The sequence below is a fragment of the Schistocerca gregaria genome, chromosome 2 (genome assembly GCF_023897955.1).
Source record: "Schistocerca gregaria isolate iqSchGreg1 chromosome 2, iqSchGreg1.2, whole genome shotgun sequence".
Taxonomy (NCBI): domain Eukaryota; kingdom Metazoa; phylum Arthropoda; class Insecta; order Orthoptera; family Acrididae; genus Schistocerca; species Schistocerca gregaria.
The window spans coordinates 191,201,528-191,215,429 of NC_064921.1; the positions used below are offsets into that span (position 1 = coordinate 191,201,528).

General features: G+C 37.3%; 1 protein-coding gene across 5 annotated transcripts in view; it reads left to right on the plus strand.

The window, feature by feature from the left end:
• The first annotated feature begins 265 nt into the window (after positions 1-265).
• The window catches only part of LOC126336657 (ring canal kelch homolog), a 129,303-nt gene continuing 115,666 nt past the window's right edge, over positions 266-13,902 (plus strand). Inside the window, exons 1-2 of one of the 5 annotated variants that reach the window (XM_050000593.1) lie at positions 1,032-1,051; positions 11,519-11,694. In XM_050000593.1, the coding sequence (XP_049856550.1) occupies positions 11,666-11,694 (29 nt within the window). In that variant the 5' untranslated portion in view covers positions 1,032-1,051; positions 11,519-11,665. Of the gene's footprint in view, positions 1,052-1,375; positions 1,616-11,518; positions 11,695-13,902 lie in introns of those variants that run through there. The other 4 variants (XM_050000595.1, XM_050000594.1, XM_050000591.1 and 1 more) reach the window with 4 other exon arrangements.

Consider the following 13,902-nt stretch of genomic DNA (forward strand, 5'->3'; position numbering starts at 1 on the left):
CTGCGAAAATCCTCTGAAAATTTGTCAAAAGTTTTCGAGATTAGCGTGTTCACTCAGACAGACAGGCAGACAAGAAAATTTTAGCAAAATTTTAAATTACATTTTTTTCCTAATCCGGATTTGACGATATAAAGCCTGTACGTTGACCCAAGCTACGTTGAAGTTATCAGAGAAAATCTCAAATAAATACGTACAGTAGTTATGGAGATTGACGTGTTCAAAGTCAGACACACACAGACGCGATGGTTTCATGTTTTATCATTAGTATAGATAGCAGCTACGAAAGGTTTGTTTTGGCAATGTTTACTCACAAGCATTCTATTAATTTCTTTCATTTGGAAAACAGAAACTAGCTTACATTTCTCCTTCCTTCCTTTCATACCCAAATTTTCAACTTCAACATCACAAAGAAATGGCTTGGATGCCCTGTTTGTAAAACACAAGCAACAGACTTTGGCATATCACACATCGTATAGCGGATAAACTTAGCCAGGTCTTGGGAAGCCACGAATTTTATTTGTATAAAGGCTGAAGAACTATCGAATGACTGCTGTTTTTACTCGGAAATTATTTAAGAAATCCAAAATGTTTATGAGTGTAACCCGTGATTGAAGGATCCGAGTTTAACGTCTATAGATTCGACGTTCACAATTGCAGAAACAGATGGAGCTATACCTCTATGCAGAAACATGTGGTAATAAAGATTTCAAATTGACAGGTAACTCGTGAAACTGTACGAGCATGAGGATTCTTGGAACGTTCACTCCACAGGAGCTTGCGTTTGTTTGATAAAGACAAACATAATAAGACCAAACTTCACAATCTGACGTCAGCTAAACTAGTTACGGGTATAAAAGTGTCTGTCGTCCAAGAGTATCGAATATGAATACAGACGGATCGTATACAGGGTCAGTGCCGTGAGGAAGATCACTTGTTCGATGCGAATTCAGTTTATCAGGGCGCCGAGCGGTTATCGCAAAGGTATTGCGATCTGTTGCTGCCGACAACCCTTCGGATGTACAGCTATCCGGGCTATAAAAATCGAAGAAAGGTTCGTAAAATAGTGAATAGGTTCATTATATTACGTTTTTCAAGCACGAAATTTGTTTGGGTGAAACATCAACTCACGGTAAAACAGGAGGATTGCTTTTGTGGCTTATCGAATTTAATGGGCACTGGTAAACAATGTATCGTGTAAATCATCCGAGCATATTTAAGCACTATGTCAAATAAGCATTACAAGGGACGTAACTGAGAATGTATGATATATTTTTGGTATCTGCAGCGTATTAGCTATTGTTTGCCGCTATTCCTAATAATTCTTTATATGATAACTAATAAAATGTCATGTTCCTATCAAAAATTCTAAGCCAACGAAGAATGATTTCAATGCTTTCGAAGTTTTCTCGACTTTGAATATGCAAGAATGCAACATTGCAGCAGCATGTGTTATCGATATGGCAACCGTTAATTCGGGATCGAGAGGTCAAGAAAAGTGAAGATCAATGGTGCACTGTGTTTGTAAATAAGCATTGTATTTTATAACAACAGCGGGAAACATGGATACGGCAGGACCGATTACTGCAAGTGAAAATACAAATGAAAAGCAAGGAAGGTATGTGCTATGCGTTTGTTGATAAACAGGTGTTTATTTAAAGACGTAATAAATGCATAATGTATGCTTTGTGTTGCATTGACCTGTTTGGTGATGTCAGTGTCTTACTGCTAGAGATATATTATAAACTATTCCGTGATATTCGTACGTTCTCAAATAAAAGGAGTGTGGTTAGCGTCATGACAAGTAACCTACAAAGAAGCTCCGCTATGTTGCCATCGAGTTTCGATTACTCAAAAGAAGTTTTAAACAGTAAAGCATTTTTGACGCAAATCTGAGTCCTATGATTCAGAACCAAACGTGGAATTTCAGTTGTTTAGCAGTACTTTTCTCGGTATAACAATCTTTCCGTACAAGATACCTATATAGCTTTGCTTGTACTATGTTTTGCAGTCACTTCCTGTTTCGTCTTCACTGTAAGTGCATCAGCCTGTACCTACAGGTAGTGCGGCATGTATGAAACATTGTGTTTTTTGGAACGTAGTCTTCAGTTCACACGACTGCGTGACAGTGTTACAGAGACTATAAGCATCAAAGTAAAGTGTCTTGGACAGCATTTGAAAAAAGTCATGTGAATTCTGATACAATGAGAACAAAGATTTTCCGATTATTTTGAGTTTGAAAGTAAAATATTTTGTTTCATAAATGTTGTTCCCACAGATAATGTGTGCATTTTCAAAGTGTCTCCATTATTGTTGACATGTCCTTGTTAGTAGGGCCTATTTGAGCCTTTTGAAAATGAAATAAGTTTTCAGCTGTCTACTGCTGTTTTTGTACTACGTTTGTAAGCTTTTAGTGTATGACAATTATTTATTTGATGTTTGGTGTTCAGGCACTGCATATTTAACTATTGTGGCAACTTTGTGACTAATTGAAACAAATTTTATGAAGTTCTGTACCTGTTAGAGCATTTGGTTGTGTGTTCATAAGACAGTATCAACTCACAGTAGCTGCAGCTTATGAGGTGTCCTAAATGCAATAAGCATACTTGCAGTGAGTTTTATTTATTTTGTTGGCTCTACAATCCAACAGAGGAACCTTCTTGGTAGTTAAATTATCTCTCTTCTATGCTCATTTGGAGTGTTTGAGCTGACTGTCTCAATTTTCAACTTATTTCCTCCTCTTTCCTCATCTGTTGTTCTTTCCCAGGCTTGAAGCCTCCTATTGTCAAATTATTCCCACACACGATCAGTTGTGAAAGTATAGATAAAATAATCATGAAGAATAAATTACCAAACTTCTTTCACATTTTCTTTTTGTTTGCTAATTAAAAAATAGTTTGAACGAAAGTCAAAGCTTAATCTTTGGAAATACTATTGTAGTGCAAGAACTAATATCTGATAATTAGTGTACTTAAAATAGTAGCATAGCCTACAATACATAAAATTATTTGTTCATTCATTGTATTCAGACAGAAAATAAATACAAAACTAATGGAAAATGGTTGATGGAGTACCATAAAATGAGGTGACTTGAGTCACTTTTTTCCAATTTTTTTTTAATGGACGAAGGGAGTAAAACCTATGTAAAGAAAGTAAAACTAACAAAAAAAAAATCCTTGATGCCTACTGATTGCTTCATGTTACTTGAAAATTTTCAAAACATCATCTCATTATTCCCCTCCCCCCACGCACACACACACAAAATCAAAGAGCCTATAAAACTGTTACATACTTAAGAGGTGAGATTGATACCACTTTTGAAACTGTGGAAAAACATAGGCTGTAAAACACAGTGTATCAATTTCAACCCATTCTGCAATCTGCTTGTTACTTTAGGAGCTACATTGTATTATACATTTCATATTTTATGGAGTGAGATTGATAACATAAAACATTTTCACAGTAAAATGCAGACTATATATTTCTGTACAAATCAAGGTTGTTTAGCACAAAGTTAGACCTATAATGCAGAATATCTCAATAATTGATTTTCAGTTAAGTACAAAATTAAATTAGTCATGTAACAAATTACTCACATTTCAGTTATATAGACAAATCATGGTTTTTTGCATCAACTTTACCTTTGAACCAATACCATATCCTATTTCCTGAACTTTCAGAGCCTTTGGTTGTGGTAAAGCTGCTAATAGGCTATATAAAAAAAGTAAACAAGGAATATCATCATTACCTTTTTAAATACATTCTTAGAAGAGTCTGTAGACTTTAATCCTAACACTTAATAATCATTTCCCTTCTTTTCTTGAATAATTGCTGCATATTGGAAGTTTACAGTCTTCCTCATACCAGACAACACTTTAACGAGTTCTTATTTCCCACATCCAATTCGTTAGCAGTTGCCTGAACATAGTCTTCCTCCGCTTCATCAGCAACTTCATTCTCTACGTCTGAATTCATATCTGCAGGCAGGTCTTCATCATCTGCCGAAACGGTTTGGGGCTGCGACACTTCCTCCAGATACGACATGTAATCTTCAATTTTTCTGTTGCACTTTGTTTATTTGACCCTAACATTGCAGCTTTAAGAAATTGACAAGTGAACCATTCACATTATTTACACCAGGGGAAGTCCAGGCAGCTTTTGTAGAACCTTGTCAGGGTAGATTGGAGATATTCCAGTGGACTTAAGGTCATTGACAGTATCCTTCTTGAGTAATTTTATATCATTGTCCATCATATTCAGTGCAGAAGGTAACAAAGATGGAAGTTCTGGCTTGAGGTCACCACAAAGTTTTTGTTAAAATTTTCCTCCAGATGACCTTCATTGGACAAAAGAATGAAATGTTCACTGGCTGGCACAAATGTGTTGAATTTGGTGGCAAACACACAAAAGCAATATCATTTTCCTCACACTTCATCAGTAAAATGACTGGCTGAATTGTCTCCCATAAGAACTTTCCTGCTATTCAGTCTTCTTGCACGAGGAAGAAAAACCTGCATGAATCAAACCAGTCATGGCTAGTTTTGTTAAATCTCAATCCACCTGAACAGCAAGATGTGTTACAACATGGTTCTCCTTTGAGACCATCCTCTGTCCAAGTGTCCTGTATATGTTCACTCTAGTAGATAATGTAAGGGGGCAGGAGGGTACCAGAAGCATTTCCACACACCTTTATATCAATGGTGATTTAGAGTGATTCATCACAGACTGGGAAATTCCATGGTGACCCATTTTGCATTTTGAAATCAGTGTTTTATTGTGTTAAATGAGTAATTATGTAAATTATGTATTTAACTTATCAGCTGTAGAGCCTTCTTTGATTTTGATAATTTTAGAGCCGTTTCCTTCTATCGTCCAAACATACCATAATAAATTCACAATTTCTAGCTCTTCAGTTTTATAGGCTTTGGTGAAACCTCTACCATTTTGACATGAGTTACATTCATTCTGCAAACAAAGCTCAGTTTGTAACTGGCATATGATGGTTGATGCAAATGTGTTGCTGTCAGCTGGAATATTATCATGCTTCTTATGAAGGCTGCTGATAGAATTTATGAAATTTTCATGATATCTTACAAAATACTTTATGAGACAATTTGCTGCTTAATTGAATATGTGGTGGGCATACTTCTCCAAACTTAAATTTCCCAATTTGAACGTCAGGGTGTTCCTGTTTGAATGCCTCTTATGTTTCCATGATGGACATGACTAAGTGATGAATATGAAGTGCCTTTTTCTCATTATTTTCTCTAATAACTATTGTGTCCTTCCTGCCCGATGACTGTTGTGATGGCAGTGGAAACTAGTTACCGAGTCTCTAGTTTCAGAACAAAGACCTCTGTTTTGTGGATTACTCCCATGACTTGGTCTTTCAGAGTTTCCACCTGACGAATTTCCACTCAAGTCACTGAACAATTTATGAACAACTATGACTTGCAGGAGTGCCGTGACTATGTTGGCCGATGAGGCTTTGTATTGTCGTGGAGCAGAATGACCCCACCGGTGAGATTGCCTGATTTTTTGATTGCTCGGCGAAGGGTGGTCGAGGTTTGTGAGTAGCTCTGGGCCTTCACTGTTGTACATGCGGAACTGGTTAATATTGCAGCCTGGGGAGTTTTATGAGGCAGCCATTCACTGCCTTGTGTCACAGTGGGGCAAGTGGCTCAACAGCCAGGGTCAATACTTCTAACATACAAGTACTGGTTTCTGTAATTTTGCCTTCGGCTGGTTTCTTTTTGAATACCTCATATAGTTACACATTCACATAAAAAATAAATTATTGAGCTAGGTAAAGTTAGCTCTTAACATCTCTCATGATATAAAAAGTGACTCGTATTACATGAAAGTTCATGCTGTTGTATTATATTATTTACCCTAACCTATAATTTCGCTACTTGTCCACTTCCGTAGTGCAGTGGTAGCGTTACCGCCTACCACGCAAGGGGGCCCGGGTTCGGTTCTCAGCAGGGGACTGGGTGTTGTGTGTCCTTCATCAACATTGACACTGAAAAGTCTTGCAACACGGTGGCGGAACCCTGAAGGGGTTGAAATTAGTTGAAATGAAGGAACAAAATCTACCATAATTCACACTGTAATCGTATGAGAAACATATGGCCTCATAAAAAGGCTAAAAATTATGGAGGGAAAGCAATGAAAGCAATAATGGGCACAACCCATTGTTGCCATACAGTAAAAAGTCCAGCCTTTTCAGACAATATATAAAAAGTTCCAAATTTTAAACTTTTAAAAATTGTAAGTGTGTCCTTCTTTACGTGGAACATCCCCTCTGGAGATTTTGTATTTCAACATTACAGTAGTTCCTTTTTTCCAGTCTCATCCAACATGTTAGTCTCATTGTAAATGGAGACATTGCATTGCTGAATACCAACAATTGTGGTTTTTAAATTTGTTTAATATTCCTTCTCTGGCTTTCCAGATAGCTCAGCCCTCTTTTTTGTAATACAGGACCCCACTCTCTGACCCAGTGCACTTTCGTTGCATTCCAGGAAGGAGTAGGCCCTAGCAACATTAAGCATGTTAGTGACAAATTGAACAATATTCCTACCTTCTCTGTCCTGATAACTTTTAACAAATAGACTTATAGCTAAGGGAGTGTTTGCATAACCCCAGTCACTGCAGGTCGTAACTGCTTTGATAATTTCGGTTCCTTGAGCAGAAGTTAAAGCTGCTTGCCCACCAGTAGAGCAGCCGTGCTTCCCATGATATTATGCAGTATTCCAAAAGAAATATTGAATTCTTTAGATGCTTTGTTTAGTGACTTTTATCCTCTACTACTTGTGACAGTGCCTGATTCAATCTATCTTCAGTATAATTTCTGTTTGTTCTTCAGCCAGCCTTTTTCTTATAATCTTATCCCGTCCGGGACTGAACACTGAAACCAAAGTAACACAGTGGAATAGAAATAGGGTAACTTAAAGAGTATCTAACATTACTTTTACCTGTTTTATAAAACTACGATATGAAGGATTGAAAAAATGGAAGAAAAATAGAGTTAAATATCAGTCAAGGGATATCAATCTCACCCCAGGGTAAAGTTATGCAATTCAGATGGCGATTTTCAGTAATACCAACAGTGAAAGATAATTTCCTGGTATTGGCCATGGATTAAAATGTGTTGAAGGATGGTGGTTATCAATCACACCCCTTGAAATCAGTTTCACTCTATTTTTTGGTATTATGGAAAATATTGGACCTACCAATACCACGCATCTCCTTTGACCATTCTATCATCAAAATAGCAGACATAAACCACTAATTGAAACCTGATATGTATAAAATATGCGCCATTATAAGAACTATAGTTAACTTCATGACCACATTTGTTTGCTATGACAGCTCACACCGTACCTGTCACCTTTCACCTTAATATAAACCTCTAGTTATACTACAGATCAGTACAGCATTCAACTAAGATTTCATATTCATGTTCGTTGGCTTCAGCAACTCACAAACATATCCAAAAACTCACATGTTGCTGCAGATCTGTGTGTGACCACAAACTACATACCAAAAAATGACATAGAAGTGAAATACATATTGCTGGTCTTCTATTCTACATCAGTATGTCATCTACCAGTCCATTGCTACATGATTAGACAAGGCAGCATTCAGTATTGATGTTGTCTTGGTCTTCAGTCCGAAAACTGGTTTGTGATCCAACTCTCCATGCTGCTCTGCCATGCGCAAGCCTTTTCGTCTTTGAGTACTGCTCCAACCTACATCCATTTGAACCTGCTTAGTGTATTTGTCTCCTGGTCAACATATCCATTTTTACCTCCCCACTCCCCATACACACTTCCCTCCAATAATGAATTAATAATTAATGGATTTCTCAGAATGAATCCTACACCACTCCCTTCTTTTAATCAAATTATGCCACAAATTTCTTGTCTTCCTGATTCTATTCAGCACTACTTCTTTGGTTATGCAGTCTGCCGATCTAGTCTTCAGCATTCTTCTGTAGCATCACATTTCAAAAGCTTCTATTCCCTTCTTGTCCGAACTGCTTATCATCCTTGTTTCACTTTGGTACAAGGCTAGCTTTCCCTAATTTGCTTAATACTGATTTTCGACTGAGTTCTTGTTAATCATTTTCCTAAGCTGATATGTATCTTTCCTCTAGTTATACAAGCATCTGTAGACTTACATTTGTCCCCAAGCCATTCCAGCTTTAGCCATTTTGCACTTTTTGAGAAACTCTTTTTTAGACCTTTTGTATTTCCTTTCGCCTGCTTCATTTTCTGCAGTTTTACATTTTCTTCTTTTTGATTCCCTACTGTTCTCTCTGTAAAAGCTACCCCTTCATCTTTTAGTGTCTTCCTTTCCTCTGTTTCAGTCATTCGTTGGCTAAAGCTTCCTTTCAGACAGTCAATAACCTCTTGTGTATTTCAACTTATCCAGGTCCCAGTTCGTAAATTTCGTACCTTTTTGCAGTATCTTCAGTTTTAATCTATAGTTCATATGTACTAAAATCCACATCTGCCTCTGGAAATGTTGTACAGTTTAAAATCTGGTTCCAAAATCTCTGTCTTACCATTATATAATCAGTCTGAAATCTTCCAGTGCCTCCAGGTCTCCTTCACATATACGGCCTTCTTTTATGTATCTTAAACCAAGTGTTAATGATGATTAAATGATGCAGGTAGCTTCCTGCATAATTCTGCCAGGCAAGCTCCTCTTTTATTCCTTTCCCACAGCCCTAGTTTTACTATTTTTCCTTCTCTTCCTTTTCCTGCTGACGAATTCCGGTATTTTGTCACAATTAAAATTAACAGTTTTGTAGTGGGAATGGTCATGGTTAGGAGCCATAGGATAGGGAAGTGGGCGCAGAAGGAGCATGGGGTCCGACCAGGATATTGCAGAGATTGGGAGGATGATGAAAAGCTATTGTAGGTTTGGTGGGCAAAATTTCAGACAGAATGGACCTCATTTTTGTGCCTGATTTTAGAAAGACATAGTCTTGTTGAAGTAGAGCAAAATGTACTAAGTAAGGAGGTGTACCCTTAAGTTCTTTTTTGGAGGGTGCAGTGATACCAAGATTGTTTGTAATGGCTTGAGAAATCTGCTTTTGAACTAAGCTGATGGTATAATAATGTCTAGTGATGATTGAAGTAAAAATGGTGCTGTATTACTGTAAAACAGTTTGCTGTTTGCTGAATGCCAGGGCTGTATGGGAGGGAACTTTGGAAAGGATGACAAAGTGTAATTACTGTTAACTTGTAGGTTTAACTTTCAAGTGGGCATCCCTTTGTAGAAAGTGTGCCTACCACCAATAACATTCTCTTGTACCATTGTGTTGTTGCTTTGCAGTTGAGAGCACATACCTATTACTCCATTATTGCTTCAGCTAACCCAGTACTAAGTTGTTCAGTCATACATACAAATGAGCAGCAATAATGTAAAATAAACTGCATCCTAGGTAAGAAAAAAGTACGATGTGTGCAAGAAAATGACCCAGTTATCGAACCAGTGGCACATCCCACAGTCAGATGTTGTATATAAGATAGTTAGCAATCTAATAAGCAGATGGCTCTGATCTGACGCAACTACACTGTTTAATGTTTCTAGTGTGCTATTGCTGTGGGGAAAGGCTTGTACACGGCATCAGAATGATATAATTAAAGTTTGTTATTATTTTTAATCATATAATGATTTGGCTGATTATAATGTAAATAATTCATTGTTGTTTAATTAAAGTAAGATTAAACTGTCATTTTGTTCATTCATGTTTACCTTGATAACATGAAGACAGCTAGTCTTAAAATGTGCCACACACCTGCACGTGTTACAAAAATCAGTGTGCCTGCTTAGGGGTTATTGTGAGTAGCTGAGGTCAAGAAGGAAAGGTTTTGGAATAGGACCATGTGAAATTTAATTGGGAGAATGTACTTAGAGGTTGCAAACATTTCAACAAGTCTACCTCACTGTGGGTCCATATGACGATATCATCAATCTATGTAAACTAAACCAGGGGCTGAAGGCTTATGGATCCCAGGAAATCCCCCTCCAAGCATCCAGTGAAAAGACTGACATAGGAAGGAGCCATTCTGGTTCGCATGGCCATACCCCTGGTCTGTTTATAAGCCTGTATGTCAAAGGGTAAGCAATTTTTCATAAGTATAAAGTTGATTAAAGCGAGCAAGAATAGCATCATAGGTTTGGAATCAGGTGGTTGTCCGTTGAGGTAATATTCAGCAGCAGATAGATCATGTACATGGGGAATGTCGGTATAGAGATAGGTGGCTTCAATGGTGAGAATCAATGTGTGACGTGGTAGTGGGACATGCACGGATTTCAGATTGTCTAGGAAATAGTTTCTGTCTTTAATATAGGATTGGGGGGGGGGATAACTATTCCTTTTCTCTGCTTTTTTAGTTTGTATATCATTTATTTTATGACTTGTTTATTTTTCCCTTCCAGCCTCCCCCCTCCACTCCACCTGTCTACCACAGGCAATGCAGTTAGCTTTCTGTTCTTATTAACACTTGCACAGTGTTTTCTCAGTAACCTCTGTCTTGCTTATCACCGTGTCATCCACCTTTAAGCTCTCAGGTTTTCGAAACTCGTCTGATGCAGTGCCCAACAATCGCTCTTTCATTCTCATCCTGTTTGGCTAGTATTCTGTGATCCAGGGTTTTTGGTGACTCCTTCATAACTTTCCCCATTCCTTAAGCCTTGCTAACCCTGTTCCTTCATTTCTCTTTCTTTCCCTTCGACTTATCTTGCAATCGATGAAAGAGCCACTGACTCCGAAAGCTTTCATATTTCCATAACTTTTAAATGTGTTTTCTCCTGCCATATCTTAAAGAATAGATTCATTATCTGTCCAGTTATATTTTCAAAAACTGATTATTTTTGTTGATAAATTAAGGGTCTTACATTCCATACCCCTACCAGTAGAATGCTGTTTTGTATTTCCTGATGATGACATCCTCCTGAGTAGTCACCGCCTGGAGATCTGAGTGGGAGACTATTTTTACCTCTGGAATAATTTACCCAAGAGCATTCCCTTATTTTTAACCAAATAGCAGAACTGCATACCCATGGGAAAAGTAACTGCTGTAATTTCCTGATGCTTTCAGCCATTCATAGCACCAGCACAGTTGGTGTTACAAGCCCAGATCAGTTAATAATTCAGATTGTTGTCCCTCCTCTCATGATTCATGGGGACCAGCATTGATCAGACCAATAAAACCACATAGATGATTCTGGGTGAAGCATTAAAAGTTGTTGAAACATGTCATTCAAAGAAGAAGATATACTGTGTGTGAAACATTTGGGTCATTAGAGTTGCTCATCTGGAAATTTTATTACATGCACAGAAAATATCTGTTTCTGTTGGAACTGATTTTAATTCTCTCTCTCACTAATTCAGTAACTTTATATAGCTGCCGTGCCTGCCATAACATCACTGCTGCCCAATAAGGCAACTGTTTTATTTTGTTTATTTTATTTTATTATTTTCTTGTTTCATTTTTTTTAGGTACGGACAGTGAAGTACATATTTCAAAATCATTTCCCAGTTCATCTGCTCATTTTTGAAAATCATGTTGAGAATATCTGAATGCACCTCCTGTGAAAACACTTGTGTGAAACGAAAGACTTGTGTATGTAATTAGGAAAGGAAGATATGAATCATCAGGTGATGCATCAGCAAGGGTAATATTATAATATTTATCAGCTCTTCTGATGTTCTTTTTTCTCTTTTCCCCCTGTTGCTTTGCTTTCTTATTGCCTAAAAGAGGAACTGTTCATCACAGATAAAAAGGAAGTTAAGCTGTTGGCAGTTATTAGTTATATTTCATTTACCAGAATTTCAAAACCTTTGAAGAAATCGAAATGAGTTGCGAAGTTCTCTCTCTCTGACACCCTTTCTCAGTTTCTTCAAATGATTAATCTTTTTTGATAACTTTCATTTATACTTATGGATTAAGGACTAATCATTCACATTCTGGTTTATTGTTTTATAGTATGTCTTTCAGTGAATTTTTATTATGTGTTTTATCTTTTCTTCTACATTGCCTATGCAGTTGTTGAGTTTGAATGCAGTTTTCTGAGTCACTGTTAGAAAAAAGAATTGACAGATCTCTTTTCTTCCTTTGATGTGACACTTTGAGAAATGGAAACTCCAGTAGGCATTTACATAGGTCTAATCTATGCAATAACCGTGACATATTGACTAACTTTACAAGTTAATGGATATCTCCTCTTGCAACGAATCAGTATGTTTTTCTCTGGTGTCTTCTTCAAATCTGAAATGGAAAAATGCACACCACGTGTCTGTCGGTTTATTTGGTTAATCATAAGTACCAATTTGTAACTGACATGTTTTAAATAATCATCTTGTTTCACATTTATGATGACTGTTGTCCTTTTTTATGATATGAGAACAGAAATATATAACATTCCAACAGGCTTTCAGAACTCGTAACTTCACTTGTGGTGAGAGGATGGTTCTTCTTATTTTCACTGGGATTTCTTTAATGAACTTTGCCAAGTACTTCTCAGTGTTTTGTAGCATATGAACGTAGATATATAACTTCAGCTGGTTACCTTTCCATGCCGATCTTACTAATGGTCTTTTGTTAAGATGTTGCTAATGTGCCACTAGAATCTCAATTTTTACTGGTGAAACCAATGTTGCTGACCTTTAAAAATACGTAGTATCTGTTTCTGCCTCATAGTATTATGGAGATGGATGAGTATATCTTTTTACTTTAGTTTTTTGTACTGAAGAAACACAGGATTAATGAACAACATGATTCCACCTCATTATATCCTTCTGGAGGTTGGGCATAGAGCATAGGATACTTTTATGAGGGGCTTCCATCCAACTTGTCTAAGAGAGTGCATATGGAAAACCCAAAGGATTTAGCTGGCTGTGGCCATCAGGGTAGCCACACAGTTAGAAGAGGTAGATGTGGCAACAGGAATGCGAGAAAAATTAGGCATATGTTGTATAGATAAATTCAAATTCTAAAGGTGGCAGGGGTAAAATACAGGGAGCGAAAGGCTATTTACAATTTGTACAGAAACCAGATGGCAGTTATAAGAGTCGAGGGGCATGAAAGGGAAGCAGTGGTTGGGAAGGGAGTAAGACAGGGTTGTAGCCTCTCCCTGATGTTATTCAATCTGTATATTGAGCAGGCAATAAAGGAAACAAAAGATAATTTCGGAGTAGGTATTAAAATCCATGGAGAAGAAATAAAAACTTTGAAGTTCGCCGATGACATTGTCATTCTGTCAGAGACAGCAAGGGACTTGGAAGAGCAGTTGAATGGAATCGACAATGTCTTGAGAGGAGTATATAAGATGAACATCAACAAAAGCAAAACGAGGATAATGGAATGTAGTCGAATTAAGTCGGGTGATGCTGAGGGAATTAGATTAGGAAATGAGACACTTAAAGTAGTAAAGGAGTTTTGCTATTTGGGGAGCAAAATAACTGATGATGGTCAAAGTAGAGAGGATATAAAATGTAGACTGTCATGGCATGGAAAGCGTTTCTGAAGAAGAGAAATTTGTTAACATCGAATATAGATTTAAATGTCAGGAAATCTTTTGTGAAAGTATTTGTGTGGAGTGTAGCCATGTATGGAAGTGAAACATGGACGATAAATAGTTTGGACAAGAAGAGAATAGAAGCTTTCGAAATGTGGTGCTACAGAAGAATGCTGAAGATTAGATGGGTAGATCACATAACTAAGAAGTATTGAATAGGATTGGGGAGAAGAGAAGTTTGTGGCACAACTTGACAAGAAAAAGGGATCGGTTGGTAGGACATGTTCTGAGGCATCAAGGGATCACCAATTTAATATTGGAGGGTAAAATTCGCAGTGGGAGACCAAGAGATGAATACACTAAGCA